The 21,339-nt window shown below is 47.5% G+C and overlaps 1 protein-coding gene across 1 annotated transcript in view; it reads right to left on the bottom strand.

Moving 5' to 3' along the window:
* The window catches only part of UBE2R2 (ubiquitin conjugating enzyme E2 R2), a 58,954-nt gene extending 38,752 nt beyond the window's left edge, over window positions 1-20,202 (bottom strand). The window contains exons 1-3 of the mRNA XM_033935335.1: window positions 19,992-20,202; window positions 19,705-19,952; window positions 3,789-3,875 (exon numbers count right to left, since the gene is read on the bottom strand). Coding sequence (XP_033791226.1) covers window positions 3,789-3,875; window positions 19,705-19,881 — 264 coding nt within the window. The 5' untranslated portion in view covers window positions 19,882-19,952; window positions 19,992-20,202. The remainder of the gene's footprint in view (window positions 1-3,788; window positions 3,876-19,704; window positions 19,953-19,991) is intronic.
* Between the last annotated feature and the right edge of the window lie 1,137 nt (window positions 20,203-21,339).

Raw genomic sequence — 21,339 nt, 5'->3', positions numbered from 1 at the left:
GCGGCTTGCATAGAAATAAATCAGACTCAGGGAATAACCAGAAGAACGGCCCACAGCGCCGGAAAAAACATGTCCCATCTCATGCTGCTATAAACCGGCACCTGCACAAACAGCTGCACATGGCCGTAACAAACACCGATGAAAGAGAGCCTCAGAATAAACAGGACTACTGCTGCACTGAAACCCAAAAATGAGAACAAGTGCGAGCAAGAAATCGCACCGCTACTGCCGTGCTGTAACCAACAAGGAAACCAAGCGCGTGCATGCAAAGGACGGGAAGTCCCGGCTCCCTCCTCCATGGATTTTTAGTCATAAAACTTAGCCTCAATAAAATATCCATGCCTTAAATGTACGATGACCGAACCCACAGTACTAAGACTCCCAAACAGAACCTGAAGTTCAAACAACCGTAAAAGCCAGACATACTCACAAGCTAGTTGTTAGGGCCGGTTGAACCCAGTTTGCAGTAAAAGCATGGCAGAATGTAGCAACTGTGGTCTCTTTTTTTTTTTTTTTATAGAGAAGGGAAAGAAGAAAAAAACTGAGACCCTGTCAGACCCTCTAGCAATGGAGGGAGGGTGAGGCAGGGACCTGGGGGGGCCCAGGTGTAACCCCTAAAGCCGGCACCGTTCAGCCAGACACCCCTGTCTCACTGAAGAGAAAATCTCAACAGGAGAAATAGCATTGCCAGCTCACTGAAGAGAAACCTCAACAGGAGAAACAGAATGGCAGTCTCACTGAAGAGAAACCTCAACAGGAGAAAATAAAGTTCCAGCCACAGCCAGAATTCAGGAGCTAGTTGAATAGCGACCTTTTCCTGCTGGGAGATAGAGAATACTGGATAAACAGGAGGAGTGCTAGCCAATAGGACCACCTGTTAATCAGTTTCTCTATCTCCGCCTGCTGGTAGATGTGAGCTATCCCATTGGTCTCTGGATTCATCTGCTGCTGTTGCTAGGGAAAGAGTTGCTTATGGACAGGGGGGGGGTGAAGAAAAAGGAACGGAGGCCTAATGCTGGATAGAGGGAGAAGGAAAGAGGTGCTGCTGGACAGGGGGGAGGTAAAACAAAGGGAGAAGGGCTGCTGCTGCATAAGGAGAGCAGTGAAGGGGTGGTGGTGGAAACAGGGGAGGTAAAAGGAAGGGAGAATGGACAGGGGGAGCAGGCAAGGGGTGGTGATAGACAGCCAAGGAAAAAGAAAGACAGAAAGAAAGAAAGCGGCTAAGGAGAGAGAGAGAAAGAGAGAAAGAAATAAAGAGAGACACACACATATATTCTAGCACCCGTTAATGTAACGGGCTATAAGACTAGTTAGAACATAATATCCTTACTGGGTCAGACCAATTTTCAAGTACCTGACAAAAACCCAGATTTCTTAGCCTTAAGTGACCTCTTCTGCAACTTTAGAGCATAGTAAGAATATTCTCTCCCTTTGGACCCATTCATTATAAACAGAAATAGCACAGTTACTTACAGTAACAGGCATTATCAAGGGACAGAAGGCAGATATTCTCACACGTGGGTGACATCACCGACGGAGCCCCAGTATGGACACTTTAAAAGTGCATCGCCACTTTAAGACTTTCAGAAAGTTTGCGATAGCCCACACCACACATGCATGCACAAGTGCCTTCCCGCCCGATGTAGAATATACTGCCTGCTTGTCCTGGGATAACGTTTGGGACCCAATAAAGCAGGAAAGCTTAGTTTTCTTTTACAGATTATGAACAAATAAGAAGATGAAGGCGAGTGAGCTACAGAAGACCGTATTTAAGTTTTTCATGTGTGGACCTAGCTGATAGTCTTTTTTTTTTTTTTTAGATATTTTGTTTAACCACCTAAGTTAACAAGGATGTTTAGCAATACATACATAAGTTATAATAATATTGTTTTGGTTAAATAAAACTATTTAAAAATTGTTAAGGTAATGATTATATAGTGGTACCTTGGATTACGAGCATAATCCGTTCCAGGAGCATGCTCGTAATCCAAAATGCTCGTTTATCAAAGCGAGTTTCCCCATAGGAAATAATGGAAACTCACTTGCTCGTTTATCAAAGCGAGTTTCCCCATAGGAAATAATGGAAACTCACTTTGATGCATTCCCCCCCCCCCCCCGAGAACCAGCATTGCACCCCTCGAAGGCACCCACCTCTGCGATCCGGCACCCCCCCCCCGACACGATTGGGCACCCCCTTCCACGATCCAACATCCCTCCGACACGATTGGGCACCCCTCCGCCGCTTCTTACCCTCATCTGGGCACTCTTGAAAATCAGCTTCCTCCTCTGCTGGGCCTTGAGCATCTGAGCATGCTCAAGGCCCAGCAGAGGAGAAGGCCGATTTTCAAGAGTGCCCAGATGAGGGTAAGAAGCGGCGGGGGGGGCCCAATTGTGTCGGGGGGGGGGGTCGGATCGTGGTGGAGGGGGTGCCCAATCGTGTCGCGGGGGTCGGATCGTGGCGGGGCGCTCGTAAATCGAGCCATGCTCGGTTTCCGAGGCACCGATTTTGCAAATGTTTTGCTCGTCTTGCAAAACACTCGCAAACTGGTGCACTCGTAAACCGAGGTACCACTGTATTTCTCCTTTCAAAAAAAGTACAACAGAAAAGTTGTCCAAATATAAACGACTAACCTATTAAACTGAAGATAAAAAATTGCAAAGTGAACTATGTATTTCTAGTACTATTAGATCACTGGTAGGTTTATTAAACTTCTGGAAAGTGATGAAAACCCACATGTGTAAAGACACCTCCCAACTCTAAACCAACTGTCTAAATCAAGAGTTGTGTACACATTGTTGAAAATGCCCTACCATTTGAATTATAAAGCTGCAATTAAATCACAGTGCATATTTTCATTTTTAGAATATGCATGGACATACCTCTCAACTTCATATATCCACACAAATAGTGCCTTAATTGTCATTGCTATACTTAGTCCAAAACAAATGTTTGATCCTTCATGCTGTGCATCAAATGTATTTTGTTGCCATACAATATATTTTTACAGATTCACACATTTTATAAATATGAATATACACAATTTTCATTTACAACTTACTTCACAATTTATCTTCATTCAAATTTCACTTGGGTTATTCTTTTGAAAGAATGTTTTGCTATATGTATACTTTTTTGCTCAAATGTATATGTTCATGTAGTCATGTATATTATCCATTGTTCAATGATATACATAGTATGTTACTTTACATTTTTTTTTATATTTCTGATTATACCAATTTAGTTCATTATGTTGCTAATATTTGACATTATCAATATTTCAAACACAGACCATGTTGGGTCCACAATACAGACTGAATTCAATATTTGATAGACTTTTATTGGCTTTTTAATGTATATTAATTTATTTTAGCTCTGGTTGATGTGTACAATTCCATCCCCACTTTTTTCAATTTCTGTGATTACTATTATACCAGCAGGAATGCTTCTTTCTGTAGAAAACCATAATTGAATCAAGCGACTACCAATTCAAATCAAAACCACCCTGCCCACCACTGACTGCTACTCACCTAAATCATTTTCTTTAAGACTAACAGTCTAGTAAAGGAAAATTCTATAAAACCTAAGCCTATGACTAAAATACATTAGTTTCAAGTTTATTAGGATTTTTATATACCGCCTATCAAGGTTATCTAAGCGGTTTTACAATCAGGTACTCAAGCATTTTCCCTCTCTGTCCCGGTGGGCTCACAATCTAGCTAACGTACCTGACTAGATAGGCTGAAAGGTGAAGATGCTTAAGGTTAAAAAGAAAAATTAAGTACCTTACCTCATAAATGTTTGGGTGCCACATTTTGGTCAGAAATCTGAAGGTGGGAGGCGAGTATGGATAGTCAATGGGGAATTTAATATGAGCCTACAAAAAAAACAAAACAAAACACAGTGTAAACCTCTATAATTCAATAGATGTACAATGAATATGCCTTCCAATTCCCTTATGTTAAGATTTTTTCCTCCTGCGACTAGCAACTACTTAAGTGAAAAATAGTACTGCAAAGGAAAATCTACTCAAGTGGAATAGATGGGACAACTTTGTGCTCTACAGACTTGGCTCATAAGGACAATGCGAGAAACTTAAGCTGCAGAACATTAGCTTGTAATCGAGAGAGTGCCCCCCCTCCCCCCCAAAACAAACAAAACGAACAAGCAGAAAACCTCAGATCAGCAATTCTAGGAAAAACTGAATGATTCAACAGCTGATGAAAATGTTTACATCTTGCAGAGTTTTGAAGCCTAATTGGATCAGGCCCAATGCACAACACTCCGCCACAGTAAAAATTACCCTGGGAGTGATTTTTCTCCAATAGCTAATACTCAACATGAACAACATGCAAATTATAAGCACACAATTGTGTGGCGCCATGCTGGTAAAAGGGGAAGGAACTGTGCCTGGCACCTGCTCAGATAACCTTCTACCTATCCCTCCTATTAATTTTTTGTTGCTGTTCTCCCTGCCCGCCAATCAGCACAGGCAGGACTGCTTTGGGGCTTCCCCTGCTGCGCAGCTAAGCCAACAGGGTAAGCCCAAACAGCTAAGCAGTAGGGGAAGCCTCTGATTGGCAGCTTTGAGGAATCTTGCTGGCTCAGCAAATTGACTAGCAGGGAGCAGGCGAAAAAATGCCTCCTTCCCCCACCTCACACTAACTCCAAGGCTTGACACCCCCCATGTCAAGCACCCTCTGAAAATAGGCATCTGCTGGTCTAGTGGGTCTAAGGCACAGATTGGCTCAGGCACCCAAGGCCTCTCCCAAGGGAAGGTCCTTACATACCTGAGTCAATTGGGCCTTAGGCCCCTGCTCAGTGCATCCTGGGATGCACTGGGAAGGGTAAGGATTGCCATTTCGAAGAGGTGGGCCTGCTAGTAGGAGGGAGTGGGCATCCCTCCTGCTGATCTGCAAGTTATATTACATTACATTAGTGTCTTCTATCCTGCCAATACCTTTCAGTTCTAGGCTGTAGAGGTAGAAAGTTTGTGTGAGGGTGTTTTGGAGGGCTCAACTAGAAGGGGACGAAGGGGGATTGGGGGGAGGTTTGTTTTTTTTTTAATTCGTGCTGGAGGAATTTATATGTAATCAAAACAGGAGATCATGTGATGCAGAGCTAGGGAGCAGGTGTCAGCAGTTTGAGCTTCTAGGCCCTCATCACATTCGCAACAACAGAGACCAAGAGACTTTACAAGCACTCATGGTTTTCTTGGCATACAAAACCTAGGATAGTTAGCGGTACTATTTTCTCATTAAGACTTCCAAGCAGCTGAGAAAAGACAAGGAACGTAGCCATGCTGGGGAGAGCAATATGCCAGAGGAGGAAATGGCTGGACATTCTTCAGTGGGCTCTGCATGGGTGGCAGAAATTGTAATGGAGGTAAAAACGCTGCTGGAATCCTCAATTGCTAAGCAACTGCAGAATATTAAAGTCAACTTGGCTTTGGTGAACACAAGATAAGCCCTAAAAAAAAAAAAAGAAATTTGTTCTTATGAGGAACAGCTTTCAAATATAGAAGATACTGTACAGAGACATGAGACTCAGCAACAAGATTTTAACCCCCACCCCAAAAAAAAAAAAAAACCCAAAAAAACCCCAAAGGAAGTCAAACAACTTGAAAACAAGTTTGATCTGGACAACTGTTCCAGACAGGCAAACTTGCAACTGGTGAGCCTTCCAGAGTTTAAGAGGCTGAGCTTTGTTTTGGTGTTTTGGGGAGGTTTTTTGGTTGTTGTTTTTTTTTAAACAATGGGTACCTCAAAACTCTGCACCTTGGTTCACTGGCAGGAGACTTTCATATTGAGTGAGTGCACAGACTGGGCTACCCTCGGGAAGGGAAAACAAGGCCCCACAATATTTTGAAATTACTGAATTTGGCACACAAGGATACATTTCTAGCTACTTGCTCAGAGGCCCTCTTTAATATGACAATAAGCATATTCTAAGATTCCATATTTTTCCAGTGCCGTCTCTACAAAATGCCAGGTGCTCACACCAAAGAATTGCTTCTACCTTGCTTTACCCAGCTAAGCTGCGGGTCCAACACCAAGGTCAACTCCGATTTTTCAAAGATGGTAAAGCAGTACTGTTCAACAACTCCTGGCCCCAGTGGGGGCCCTGTGACTGTTTCTGGAGTTCTGTATTCACTGGAGGTCTAATGGTTTACGTTCAGATTTTTCTGTGTTCAACAGGTCATTTGAGCGTTTGGAAGTGGGTGGTGGTTGGAGTACTTGTGCTGGCCAATACTGCACTGATCTTGTGATAAACTTAGTATCCTTTTTTTCACTATACTAGGCTGATCAGACTTGCTTTCTTGGTTCCATGCTGTTAGCAGATACATTTTTGGATTTTCAATGTGATGGTCAGTATTTAGGCTTAAACTGCAGTGATCTTGGTCCTACTAAAGCATTGGTCTCAAACTCGTAGCCCTGAGGCACATGCGTGCCTGCCAGTTACTGTTTTGAGGCCATCAGTTATGTTTATCATAATCACAAAAGTAAAATAAAACAAGTCTTCTTCATTATATGTCTCTTAGCTATAAATCACATTATTATGAAGAATTAACCAAAAGGAAAGATTTATAAACTATAGAGTTTTACCTCATGCAAAGTTGTCATTTTTTAAATAAGACATTAACTATTTTTTCTGAGGCCTTCCAAGTACCTAACAAATCCAAAATGTGGCCCTGCAAAGCGTTTGAGACCACTGTACTAGAGGACACTGGCTCTTCTTATGGAGGGGAGGGTGGGGGGAGGGAGAAGGGCCGGGTTGGCAAGAAGGGAGGAATCATGGGGTGGAGTTCTTTTCCCCAACATATGGTGTTTAATTTTGTATTTTTCTTTTCTTTTATATTCTTCCTGTGTATATTACTTTTTTGTTTATTCTCATGATTGAAGTTACTTTGAGGACTGGTCAGGCAGAGTTGGGCTGCATTTTTAGGAGGAGGCCCTGAAGGCTAGGGCCTATTGATCTGCTCTGTTATATTCTTCATGGTTTTGATTATGGGATGGGATCACTTAAAATTGTTTCTTGGAATATGGGTGGAGTAACACCACCCACAAAAAGACAAATATTATAAGCACTAGTCTTTAAGACCGTTACATTAACGGGTGCTAGAATAGATGCGTCCATCTTTGTCTCGCTTCTTGGCCGCTGTCTGGTTTGTTTGTTTTCTTTCCATCTCTCCCCCTGGCCTACTATGTGTGTTGTCTTTATTTATGACTTATCGTGCCCCTTCTCCCATCTACCTTTTTCTTAAAAAAAAAAAAAATCACGTTGTATTGTATACAGTGGAAAGGGCAACCAGTGCACAGTAACCGCTGCAGGATACAGGAAACAGCTACGTGCGCACTTGTAGCAAACCGTCATGCTCGCACACGCCAAATGTGTGCACACACTGCACGCTTTAACATTTCTCTGCCATGGAGCTACAGAGCATGTGCGCTTAGGGTTTTATTATTATTAATTACGTTGTCATATCGATGCTGCATTGTTGTAGGAAACTCGCTTGTCCTCACTGGAACATAATAAATTTTGTAAATTGTGGGTTGGACATCATAGAGGTGCCTGCAATTAATCGCAGAGCCAGGGTTCCGATTCAGTTTCGAAAGAGCCTGTCTCTCCAAGTTCACTTGCTGGCCAGGGTAAGATATGTCATTGCACAGCATTGGATAGACATCCTATTAGAACTCTAATATGCACCTGATGTATTGGATAACCACTTTTTTGATTTCTTAATAAACAAATTGTCCTCTTAACTTGGGGAGGGGAAGAGGGGACTTTATACATGGCTTATGACCCCCAGCATGGATATAAGTTCACATCCAGTTCTCAAGTATGGCTAAGTTTTATTAGGGGTTCGTCCTACTCCTGCAGCACGTTTACCAGTTTGGCTATAGAAGAGACTGAGCCATCGTGAGATTTCTGATCATTGCCTTTATCTGGATTCAGTTCAATATGGGGCCTTCTGTACAGCTGTTGGAGATTACCACTGGAGCTCTATTGGGACAGAGATTTAAAAAGAGTTAGCAAACAAAAGTGTGAGGAATTATAAAATTCATAATGTGGAACACATCACCCTTATTCTGAGACATGGCAAAGGTGGTGCTCAGAGGAAAGACTAATGCATATACTGCTAGGAAAAAAAAATTATATATATATATATATATTGAAAATTCAGAGGGATCTGCGCTGGGAACACATTTGACTGCAGCTCTTAAAGAATCCTTGACTACCCCAATTGGAATTGAATAAGCTTTTTTCAAAGAGCATGAAAATCCCATGATTATAAATATCAACTATATTTACTGTGCATTGGGAATAAGGGAGGGGAAGTTAATGGCTAATTTAATTCGGACACAAAAGGGGACCAACCTTCCAAAATTCTCAAGGTGGAATAGGGAATGCAGATTGCTCAACAGATCAGAATATAAACTTGGTTTTTAAGCAGTTTTATGAAACTTTAGATTCCGGGTTAGGGGAGAAACAATTAGATAGCCATATGTATCTGGAAAACCTGGATCTCCCTAAGATTTCAGACACCACGTGTTTCACCACATATACTCTTAATACGGTGTATCGCAAACTGTGTGCTGGGGCACACTAGTGTGCTTCCTGAGATTTCAGGTGTACCATGGCACACCGGGGAGGAGAGACACTAGCATTGGCTGACTGCCTACAGAATGTGCCTCTTTTTCTATTGGACCCCTGAGGTGTTTTACCGAAACACGGCCCGTGTTGGGTCCATAAAACACAAATGTGGACAGTAATTTTTTAGTTCTCCTCCGAAGAAATAGTTTTTGAACATTGTTGGTTTCCACATCTTTTGCTTTGTTTGGATTGCCATTTTCTCTGTGGAAACTTGGGTCATTTTCTTTGTTGTTATCAAATGATATAACCCGGCTTGCCTTCTTTAGTATTTAGGCGATTGTATTATGGGGAGGCAGGACTATTTTGCTCCCTGGGATTTTTTTTTTCCTTTTACAGGTCCCCAGAGAACAGATGCTATGGCATCTTAGACAGTGTTCTTCTGTCACCATTATGAGCTTACCAAATGCTAAGGGGCAGAGTCTGTTTGTTCCAATTTATTGCCCATACATGGGAATTCCCAATTTCCACCAGGTTTAGACAGTGGTATTTTTAAACTATGGGAGAGCAAGGGGCTTACTCGATTGAACACTTGCTGTTCCCCAGTGATTCTATGAAATGACTTTATGAGCTGGGAATAGAGAAGACTTTAGGGATGCAGTTTGATTATGTTCAATTACAAAACTATGGGCTCCTTTTATCAAAGTGCGCTATGGGGGTTAGCGTGGACATTTCATCATGCGCTAACCCCCGCGGCAGCCTAAAATCCTAACGCCTCATCAATGGAGGCGTTAGGTACTAGCTCGGCAGGCGGTTTAACACGTGGTATTCCGCGCGTTAAACTGCTACCGCGCCTTTGTAAAAGGACCCCTATATTGAAAATTTGCCTCTTGATCAGTTTGTTGCTTAGGAATCTTTTTATATATAAGTATGGGATGATAATAATAATAATAAACAACTTATTTTTCTATACCGCCATAATCTTGCGACTTCTAGGCGGTTCACAAAGAAGAAGAGCTGTACAATCAGCGAATTACAGTAGATGAATACAAGGTGGTTGAAAGGAAAAAGCACAGTTACTTACCGTAACAGGTGTTATCCAGGGACAGCAGGCAGATATTCTCACATGTGGGTGACGTCATCCACGGAGCCCCAACGCGGACAGCTTTTCAAGCAAACTTGAAAGAAATTTCAAGCTTGCTGTGCTGCACCACGCATGTGCATGCCTTCCTGCTCCACTAGAGGGTGCATCCCAATCTCGTGGTCCTCAGGAGGGCGGGTTGTGAGAATATCTGCCTGCTATCCCTGGATAACACCTGTTACGGTAAGTAACTGTGCTTTATCCCAGGACAAGCAGGCAGCATATTCTCACATGTGGGTGACCTCCAAGCCAACCAAAAAAGGGCAGGTGGGAGGATGGCAATTTAAGAAAATAGATTACGCAAAACCGACTGGCCAGACCGGCCGTTGCTCCTGGACAGAGTATCCAGGCAGTAGTGGGAGGTGAAAGTATGAACCGAAGACCAAGTGGCAGCTTTACAGATATCCTCAACAGGTGTAGACCGGAGGAAAGCCACAGAAGCAGCCATCGCTCAGACCTTATGCCCCGTAACCCGACCAAGCAGCGCGAGACCAGCCTGAGCGTAGCAAAAGAAAATACAAGCAGCCAACCAGATGGACAAGATGCGCTTGGAAACAGGATGTCCTAACCGATTAGGATCGAAGGACAAAAACAATTGAGGAACCTTCCGATGAGATTGAGTGCGTTGAAGATAAAAAGCCAACGCCCTCTTACAGTCAAGCGTATGAAGCGCCACCTCGCCGGGATGAGAGTGGGGCGTCGGAAAAAAACACCGGAAGAACAATGGACTGATTGAGGTGGAAATCAGACAGGACTTAGGCAAAAATTAGGATGAGTGCGGAGAACCACCTTGTCATGACGACATACCGTAAAGGGTGGATCCGCTACAAGGCCTGCAGCTCACTAATCCGCCGAGCAGATAGTGAGCGCAAGTAGAAAAGATCACCTTCCAAAATCAGAAACTTGAGATGAGATTTATCCATAGGCTCAAAGGGTGGTTTCATAAGCTGAGCCAGCACCACATTGAGATCCCAAACCACAGGAGGAGGCTTGAGAGGAGGATGGACGTTCAAAAGACCCCTCATGAAACGAGAAACCAAAGGATGAAGGGATAGGGACTTTCCCTTAAGATGCCGATGGAAAGCAGCAATTGCACTAAGATGCACCCGAATAGAAGTTGTCTTCAGACCGGACTGAGACAAATGAAGCAAATACTCCAGGACCGAAGCCACAGGAACCGACACATGGGATGATGAGAGGAGCACCAAGATGAGAATCTGGTCCATTTTTGAGAGTAGCAAAGCCGAGTCGAGACCTTGCGAGAAGTCTCCAAAACCTCCCGGACTGACTGAGATAAGGGAACAGAAGTCAGGGGGAAAGGAACCAAGCTGTCAGATGTAAGGACTGAAGATTGGGATGCAATAGCGAACCCCGACTCTGAGACAGCAGAGAGGGAAAAACAGGCAGAAGTAGAGGCTCCCTGACACTGAGTTGAAGAAGCAGGGAGAACCAAGGCTGGCGAGGCCAACGAGGCGCAATTAGAATCAGAGTGGCCCGTACCGATTTGAGATGTACCAGCGTCCTCAGGATCAGAGGAAAAGGGGGGAACGCATAAAGGAATGTCCCTTCCCAATCGAGAAGGAAGGCGTCCGCCTCGAGATGACCCAGGGAGTATATCCGGGAACAATAGAGAGGCAGTTTGTGATTCACCCGGGAGGCGAACAGATCTATCAGAGGAGTCCCCCACCGGTCAAACACCTGTCGCAGGACCTGCGAATGTAGCGACCACTCGTGCGGCTGGAGGAGGCAGCTGAGTTTGTCTGCCAGACAGTTCCGCTCTCCTTGAATGTAAACCGCTCGAAGGAAGATGTTTCGGGAAATCGCCCACTCCCAGAGACGAAGAGCTTCCTGGCACAGGGACCAAGAGCCAGTCCCCCCTTGCTTGTTCACATAATACATCACCACCTGGTTGTCCTTCCGGACGAGAACTACCTGATCGTGAAGCAGGTGGCGGAAGGCCCGAGCCGCCAAATAAATGGCTCAAAGCTCCAAAACATTGATTTGACAACGACGGTCCTCCGCCGACCACATTCCTTGAGTGCAGAGACCGTCGAGATGAGCCCCCCCAAGCGTACTCTGAGGAGTCCGTGGTTAGGACCTTCTGGTGCCGAGGGGCGAGAAAGAGCAAACCCCTGGAAAGATTTGAAGAGTTGGTCCACCAAAGGAGCGAGCGTTTCACAGAGGGAGTCACCGTCACATGAGTGGAGATCGGGTCCCGATCTTGACGCCACTGAGAGGCCAACGTCCACTGAGGGATCCGAAGGTGTAAGCAGGCAAACGGCGTGACATGGACTGTAGACGCCATATGACCCAGTAGAATCATCAGGTGGTTCGCCGAGACCGAGGGCAGTAGCAAAACCCGCCGACTCAGGCGGACCAGGGTCTCCAACCGAGGAGGAGGAAGGAACGAACGGAGGCGAACCGTGTCCAGCACGGCCCCGATAAACAGTAGGGATTGAGAGGGGCACAACTGGGATTTGGGAAAATTCACCTCGAACCCCAGACGCTGAAGAAAGATGATAGTCTGTTGGGTCGCTAAGATAACCCCCTCCCTGGACGAGGCCTTGATCAGCCAATCGTCCAGGTAAGGAAAGACCTGCAGCCCTCGGGACCGCAGGGCTGCAGCGACCACCCCAAGCACTTCGTGAAGACTCGAGGGGACGAAGCTAATCCGAAGGGGAGGACCTGGTATTGAAGGTGCAACTCCCCCACCTAAAACGCAGGAATTTGCGGAAGGCGGGATGCACCAGAACATGGGTATAAGCCTCCTTCGAGGCTTCGAGGTCGAGGGAGGCTTATACCCACATCCAGTCCCCCTCGTCCAACAGCGGGTATAGAACCAGAAGGGAGAGCATACGGTACTTGTTGAGCCGCCGGAGGTCCAAAATGGGGTGCAGGTCCCCGGTCTTTTTCGGGACCAAAAAATAGCGGGAGTAGAACCCCGTGCCCCGCTGACAGGGGGGGACACGCTCCATCGCCCGGAGGCGCAACAAGGCCCTGGCCTCCGACAGGAGAAGGGGGAGCTGCGACCTGTTGGAAGGACACGCGCTGGGCGGACTGTCCGGAGGAAGTTCCCAGAAGTTGAGGGAATAACCCTCGGACACGACCTGGAGAACCCAAGCATCCGAGGTGAGAAGGGTCCAAGAGTGATAGAAAGCGCGAAGACGACCCCCAATGGGCAGCAGGGTCGTTGACAATGCGGAGGGGGCCCGCCCCCAACCGCCCAAGGCATCAAAAGGACGGGGCGGGCTTAGACGCCCCCTGCGCCTGAGGCTTCTGCTGTTGCGCCCAAGACTGCTGAGGAGGTCTCCTAGGCGGGGGCCTGGAGAAAGCCGGCGTGGTCTTCTGCGGGTAGCGCCTAGGCGAAACCCTGTAGGTCTTAGGAGCCGATGGTTTCGCCTTGGGGCGCACCAGGGAAGCAAAAGACTGTTCGTGCTCCGAGAGGCGTTTCATGGCCGCCTCGAGGGACTCGTCAAAGAGCTCCGAGCCCACACAGGGCAGATTGGCCAGACGCTCCTGCAGGTTAGGATCCATATCAACGATCCTGAGCCACGTCAGGCAGCGCATAGCGACTGCAAACGCAGAGACCCTGGAGGTCAGTTCAAAGGCGTCATAGGTCGCATGAAACAGATAGACACGAAGTTGGGAGAGACCATCAATCAGCTTCCCAAACTCGTCTCTGTGAGATGCCGGCAAGACCCTGTGAAAGTTCGGCGTAGACTTCACCATGTGACGAAGGTAAGAGGTGAATGTAAAGGCATAATTTAAAACTCAATTCGCCATCATGGAGTTCTGGTACAAATTTATCGAGGGTGCGACCCTCGCGCCCCGGGGGAACCGCAGCCGACACCCGAGAAGGCTGGGACTTCTTGAGGGAGGACTCCACCATCAAGGACTGGTGGGACAACTGAGCCCTTTCAAATCCTTTACAAGGTACTGTGTGGTACTTGGATTCCATTTTGGAGGGGACAGCCGTCACCGCATACGGGGATTCCAGATTGCGCAAAAAAGCCTGCTGAAGAACCAGGTTCAACGGGAGGCGAGGAGACTCCCTAGGCGGGGAAGGCAAATCCTGCTCTGCCAGGAATTCCTTGGAATACTGGGACCCCGCCAACAGGTCCAAATCCAATGCTTTCCCCATGTCCTGAACAAACCTCGAAAACGAGGAGGGACGCAGACCGGACCGGTCATCCTCCGGGGAAGGCAAGCGAGAACCACGAGCCGCCGAATAGGACGGCGAAGCCTCTCGGGAATAGTGAGGCTCACGGCCAGCTCCCACATCCGACCCCCAAGAAACAGCGCCCAGGGAATGTGCCGGGGTCGGAGACCTCCGAGGTCGCGAGGAGCCCCTCGTTGAAGACCTTGGGGTACGGGGCACAGAAACCTTCCGACGCCTTTGAGAGGAATCCCGGGAGCCCCGGGGGGAACCCTTCTGAGGAGGAGAGCGAAGCAACCTCGGATTAGAGAGGGTAAGCTCCGAAACCCGGAGTGCCTCGATGTCCCGGGCCGGCGGGGAGCGACCACGCCTCGGAGGAGAACCTCGAGAACGCTTTGGCCTCCTAGAATGGCGCTTCGCCCGAGGCCAACCCAAGGGCGAGGAACCCCCCAAGGCCCCGGAGGAGGAGTCCGAGGAAGAGAGCCGGCGAGTCCGGCGCACCTTGTCCCGGGGCACTCGGACACTACGCTCAAGCTGGGCCGGGACCGAGGAATGGGCTAAGGCCGAGGACAGCTCTGAGGAAATAAGCGCCCGGAGCATGTCCTGGAAAACCGGGATCGCCATCATAGACGGCATGTTGGACGCAGCTGGATACTCCGCAGTGGGCGACCTCGGTAACAGGTATTCCCGAGGAGTAGATGACTTAGAAGACCGGGGCGGGGCCGAGGTCGACCCACCCGCCCCCGTCAAGGACCCCGAGGATGGCTTCTTCGCCAGAACGGCGCCTGAGGAGGGAAGCGGGGACTTACCCTGAGGCGGTTTCGAGCCCGAGGATGAGGGTTTCGAAGACATGCGAGGTGGGGCCGAGGAGACCGAGGCCGAGGTCAAGGCTGGGGCTGAAGCCGACGTCGAGGCCTGTCCCGCCGAAGGCTCCACCACAAAAAGTTCCGCCATACGTGCACGCCGGCGGCGGAGGGCCCGAGGTTGAAAGGTCGCACACTGGGGGCAGGAATCCGTCGGGTGGTCCGCACCCAAACACAACAGGCACCACCGATGGGAGTCGGTGATCGACAGCAGCCGATCACACTTGGTGCACTTTTTGAACCCCGACAAGGGCCAGGACATGAAAAAACAACAGGCCGCAACCAATTGAGGTCCAGCGGCTACGGCAAACCGGGAGCCCCTGGATGCCGACACGGAAGAAAAATATATATATATTTTTTTGGTTTTGAACGCGATCAAACAACAAACAGAATAAAGCAATGCACAGCGACTCCGAAAAAACAACAAAGCCGCGGTGCTAGAAGGTAATTTTCACGGAGAGAAAACAAGACAGGGCTTCTGGCTCCGCGGAAACTACAGAACTGAGGACCACGAGGTGGGGATGCGCCCTCTAGTGGAGCGGGAAGGCATGCACATGCGTGGTGCAGCACAGCAAGCTTGAAATTTCTTTCAAGTTTGCTTGAAAAGCTGTCCGCGTCGGGGCTCCGTGGATGACGTCACCCACATGTGAGAATATGCTGCCTGCTTGTCCTGGGATAATTATACATAGGTTGAATTATAAGAAATTAACTATTTTACATTGAAAATAGTCGGACACCAGCGATTATCAGGATACAATTATGAAGAGGGAATTTTAGCAGACAGGGAATGTGGATACCTATTGTGAGGAAGAAATTCAGGGTAAGGTGTGGTAGAGCCAGGTGACATCCCTCCACCATTAAATGCCTGCAAGGACACTGTTAATCCTTCAGGGCAGGAAATTGCACAGAATGAGTGACTTTTTGTTAGTTTCTTCAGGGGGAGATGACAGGTACCCCGACTCATGCTTTGAAAACGTACCCCGACTCATGCTTTGAAAACGTACCCCTTACAGAGCAATTAGAATGGGAACCCTCTTATGATGCATTCATTGCTTTTCGTATGAACCTCTCTCTATCTCTAGATAGATGGTTAGATAGAATTTTGTCATCTATTTAGAAATTCAGCACATCAGGAAAGAGCAGTCCTTGAGTATCAGAGTTATATAAGGCCAGACGCCAACGCCTCCATAGAGCTTGCGTATTTTTCATTTAGCTAAAAACGCTAGTGCACCTTAGTAAAAGGAGCCCTAAGATTATTATAATGGCTCTGTATCACTCCAAGGTGCAACCTCACCTTGATTATTGTTCTTTTTTGTTGTGTCTCAAAAAAAAAAGATGGAGCAAAATCAAAAAAAGATTAAAGCAATCAAAATGATAAAGATGATGACACTACTCTCATATGAGAAAAGGCTAAAGAGGTTAAGGCTTTCGGCTTAGAAGAGACACGGCTGAGGGGGTATATGATTGAGGTAAACAACTAAAATTGGATTTTTTTACTTCCTTCAAAATTTGCAAAAAATAAAATAAAAAGTCTAGGGGCACAAAGTTATAGGGGAATACTTTTAAAACCAATAGAAGGATTTTTTTATTTTTTTTTTACTCAAAGGGTGGTAACAGCAGTTAACTTAGAAGGGTTTAAAAAGGGTTTGGACAAGTTCCTGGAGAAATAGTCCATAGTCTGCTATTGAGAAAGACATGGAGAAAGCCACCGTTTGCCCTGGGATCAGAAACAAGGAATGTTGCTATTTGGGTTTTTGCCAGGTACTTCTGACCTGGATTGACCACTTTGGAAACACGATACTGGGCTAGAATGACCATTGGTCTGACCCAGTATGGTTATTCTTATGTTCTTAAGAAACCAAGGAAACTCAGTTCAAATGCCGATACAACTCCTTGTGATCTTGAATAACCCTCCACTGCCACAGATACAAACATACTAAGCCCTCTGGGTCAAGGAAATACAATAAAACAGTGGTCTTCACTATCTTTAAGTTAGAACTGTTTTGAATTCAAAAGGGCTGAAAGAGAGCTGGCAAATATCTTCCTTATTCTCTGGTTCTAGAGAATGACACAGGGACCTTTTACTGCGGTAAACTGTGGTCATCGCAGTAAATTCGCAGAAATGGAGACATTTGCAACTAGTTTACCGTAGGAATGGGGACAAGACTTTTACCGCCCCACAGGAGCGGTGAAAAGTCTTGCTCCTAGGGTAAAAAAATTGCGCCCGTGTCAGATTCAGCATCTCCTCCTCAGCTCCTCTTACGCCTATTTTACCTTCAGGAGCCAGCCATGCCATGATGAAGAAAGAAGGAACCCAAAACCAAAGCCTGAGACCAATATAATTTGAAGAATATAATTACCAGACAACAACGTGTAGAAAAAAAATAAGTTTTATATTGTGTGATTAGACTATTTCAGATTTAAAATATGTATCCTGCTAGAGCTGGTATAAGACATAACTGGGGACCGCAAAGCCCAGGCTATGCTTGTTTAGCTTACAGCTGGCTTAGGGCTCTCTGACCAGTTGCTCTCCCCCAACACTATTCTTGTCATGTGTGATTAAAGTATTCCGTTAGCTTGATTTTTCTATGTAGCATTCTGTAGTAATTTGGTTTGTTTAGTTTTCACAATAGTGGAGGGGATATTTGTGAAAGGGAGGGGAGACAGGGGTTTTGTTGATCCTTGCTCTGTATTATTTGTGTTTATAAAATGACAATTGTATAGAATATTGTCTCTTTTTATACTTTAATAAAATAAGCTCAGTATAAAATCATACCTATTCGAGGCTTGTGCGGATGGGATCGGACAGTTTGTGGGGACAGGGACTGAGTTTGCGGGGGTGGGGCTTGAGCTTGCGGGGATGGGGCAGGGACATTGATACATTTTTTCCCCGTGTCATTCTCTAACTGAGGCCATGACACCAATAACACTTCTTTATATTCATTCCTACCAGAACATTTGGCCTTGGGTCACACATATAGAACACAGATTTAGAAAAATAGATCATTTAAAATCCAAGATGGCCACCGCCAGAAAAATTATGCCAAAAACAACCCATGGAGACTAAATGAAAAAGTAAGATACAGAAATAGGGGTTTTAGAGGTGGGAGTCCTGAACCCTACTCTCAGAACCCCCCCCCCAAAATGACTTTAGATCCTCCCTAATTTTCCCCATGGGAAATAAATGATTTTCTGCCTTAGAAACTTCTCCAAACAGTCCAATCTTTGGGTTGCCAGTCACATGGACTCCAGCCAAGACCTCTACCTCAACACATGACAGAGGTGGGAAATATGCAGCAAGCACTCCAATACCCCAAGGGCTCTTACTCAGAGTGCCCACAGCTTGCGCTTAAACCCTCTAAGTGTCGGAGGGAAAGCTTACTCCAGGAGGCTGGACCCCGAGCTCAAACAGCAGGTTGGCCCCACAGGTCCACCCGAAGGCTTGCCCTATGAAGTTGCAGTCCGGCTCCATGGGATCTGCTTCCTTTCCCCAGCAGAGATCCCCTAAATAAGGGGTCTCATGGCACTGAAGCCACAGAAAAAATAAAAGAAAACAAGTCAAAAAGAAAGAAAAGCAGAGCAAGTACTTATACTTTACTGCTAAGTGGGAGGTGCAGAAAGTTTTGGCTTAACTTCAAGACCCAGTTTGCAAGTTTGGATTGAACACCTATTGTACAGAATAAGGAGTGGATATAACAGAATAATGCTTCTCGATATTCATTCTTACCAGAACACTTGGCCTTGGTCACACATACAGAACACAGATAAACCCTATGCAAAGAGTGCAGTGCTAGGAACAAGAAAGGTAAGAAAGTACCCGATTCTGCCTGGAGGGGGGGGGGCACAGAATTCTGTACAGGCTGTGTGGGTTGCCCAAGAAGTCTTGAAGGGCTGCCATTGACTTGCAGGCCTTGCATTGAAGACCACTGCAGTAGAGTCTCACTTATCTGACATTGTGAATCATCCAATATACTTAAGACATCACAGCATTTTCAATGCAGGTTTCTCTTTCCCAGCATCACATTTAGTTAGAAGGCAGCAGTATTAGGTAAGATTCTTGGGCACAGTAACAAATATACATAACATACTGGGGCAGACCCAAAATCCATCAAATCCAGAGACCATTTCCAACAGTGGTCAGTCCAGGTCGCAAGTACTATTAATCACTTATATAGCACCGAAATATGTATGCAGTGCTGTACATTTTGACATTTATAAACAGTCCCTGCTTGGAAGAGCTTACAATCTACTTAGACAAACAGGACATATAGGGTTGGAGATAAAATCCCAAGAGTAAAGCAAATTTTTTGCTGGTTATCTTAGCCTGCTTTGAACTACTAGTGAAAACGATTTGAGCATATCACTTTGAAGCATAACAGGAAATTCACATAAGGAATTCCTTGTCTCTATGTACTAACACAATTAGTGTTAACAAAAAGTAGTACTGGTTTCTACAAACAACCATCTAAACTTAAAGTAGAAATGAGACAGTAAAGCTCAGCCAGTCAACCCACTTAAAATGAGGGCTCCAAATGCTTGTTTTTCAGTTAGGAAAAAAAACCTGCGAAATAGAAAGCTGACTAACGGACCATGATAAATGTAGAGCACTTGAACTGAACAAGACTGTCCCCCTCCCCCCCCCCAAGTGCAACAAAATTACGAGCAAAGCCCCTTTGTGCTTGTTTCAAAGTTTCAATTAAAGCGCCTTCCGTTCCCGGAAAACGCTACCCCGCCGTCCCTGTTGACATAGCGCCCGAGTGAACGCCTCCAAGACTTGTTTGGTCTGCCACGCAGCCCTTTAACACGCAAACACGGGAGTTAAATATGACCAGTGACTCCCCCCCCCCCAATATATAGGCACGCATATTGTCGCGAGCTCAGAATTTGAGGACGGGGCTGTCACCACGCAGCCAGCCTTCGTCTTTTTTTGTTTATGAGCCTCCCCCCCCCTTACCTTGAAGTAGCCCCCCTCGTAAAGCGTGTTGGGGGGCCCGAAGATGGCCACCTCCCAGTTGTACAGGTCCGACTCGTCCACCAGGGTGATCCGGAAGCCCTCCACGGGCTCCTCCTGCAAGGACTTCAGCTCCAGCATCAGGGCCTTCTGCGAGCTCGTCATCTGTTGTTGGGCCATCGTGGGGGGTGTGGAGGGGGGGCAAGGAGGCCCACAAAGGAGGAAAAAAGTGGAAAGGAGCGCGGAGGAAGGCGGCAGGGGCTCCGGCCGCCCTCCTCCAGGCGAGGAAGCTTCGCCGGGACCCTCGCGCGGCTCCTCTACCCACCCCCCCTGGCCCCGCGGAGAGGGGTGGGCGGCCGCCGCCTCCGCCGCTGTCTCTCGAGGGGGGGGGAGGAGGGAGAGAGAAGAAGGTTGGGGGGGGGCGGGAGGGGGGAAGAGAGAAAAAGGTTGGGGGGGGCGGGAGGGGGGAAGAGAGAAAAAGGTTGGGGGGAAGAGAGAAAAAGGTTGGGGGGGCGGGAGGGGGGAAGAGAGAAGAAGGTTGGGGGGGCGGTAGGGGGGAAGAGAGAAGAAGGTTGGGGGGGGGCGGTAGGGGGGAAGAGAGAAGAAGGTTGGGGGTCGGTAGGGGGGAAGAGAGAAAAAGGTTGGGGGTCGGGAGGGGGGAAGAGAGAAAAAGGTTGGGGGGCGGGAGGGGGGAAGAGAGAAAAAGGTTGGGGAGGCGGGAGGGGGGAAGAGAGAAAAAAGTTGGGGGGAGGAGGGGAAGAGAGAAGAAGGTTGGGGGGGAGGGGGGTAAGCGCGCGCTCCCCGCCGACTGGAAAACCGTTACCCCCTCCCCGCCGCTGAAAGGAGGGGGGAGCGTCCGCCGGGTCCCCGGCGCGGAAGAAAACAAAAAATTAAAAAAAAGGAAATAAACAAACGGAGCGGAGCCCGCAGCCCGGTTACGGCCGGAGCTCCGCGGACGTCCCGTGCGTTGAACAGCTGAGGTGGGGGAGGGGCGGGAGATAGCGTGAAGGGAAAGGGGAGGAGGGAGGGGGGCGAGGAGTCTCGGCTCGGTTGTTCCCGGGGCCTGGCCGGCTCCGGCGGCGGCCGCTGCGGCTCTGGCCTCGTTCCGCTGTCTCCTCTAGTGACGGAAGCCCCTCCTACTCGCCGTCTCTTCTCACGCTCCGGCCTGCCCACCGTTCCTTTTGTGACGTTGACGCTCGCCGGCGGCGTCGGCACGCCACGCCACGCCACGGCCCACGCTCTCCTCCGGCCGCCCTTTCACCCCGCGTCGGCGGCGCGCGCCCGCCCCCCACCTGGCTCCGAAAGAAGCTTGGGTAGGGAGTGTTTGGGTTTAAGTTACTTCATCCCCCATTGGCCCATCGAGTGGGAGGCGGAGCCCGAAAAATGCTTGAGTACCTGAATGTACACCACTAGTGGTATATAAATGCTATCAAATGTTACAGGGGAGAGTGTCACCAGGGCAGGATTAATAATTCGAGGGCCCCTAGGCACACAAGTACACTGGGCCCCCTGACCCTGCCCCGCCCCCATTTATCTGTTTTCTTCTTTACTTCTTTATTTCCACTTGTATTTCTTTTTTTAAAAAATTCAAAACAAAGATTAGTATACCAGTGCACATATTTTCTTCTATGCAACCCC

The sequence above is a fragment of the Geotrypetes seraphini genome, chromosome 1 (genome assembly GCF_902459505.1).
Source record: "Geotrypetes seraphini chromosome 1, aGeoSer1.1, whole genome shotgun sequence".
Taxonomy (NCBI): domain Eukaryota; kingdom Metazoa; phylum Chordata; class Amphibia; order Gymnophiona; family Dermophiidae; genus Geotrypetes; species Geotrypetes seraphini.
Note: the sequence above shows the minus strand (reverse complement) of the source record. Positions and strands in the feature narration are given on the sequence as shown.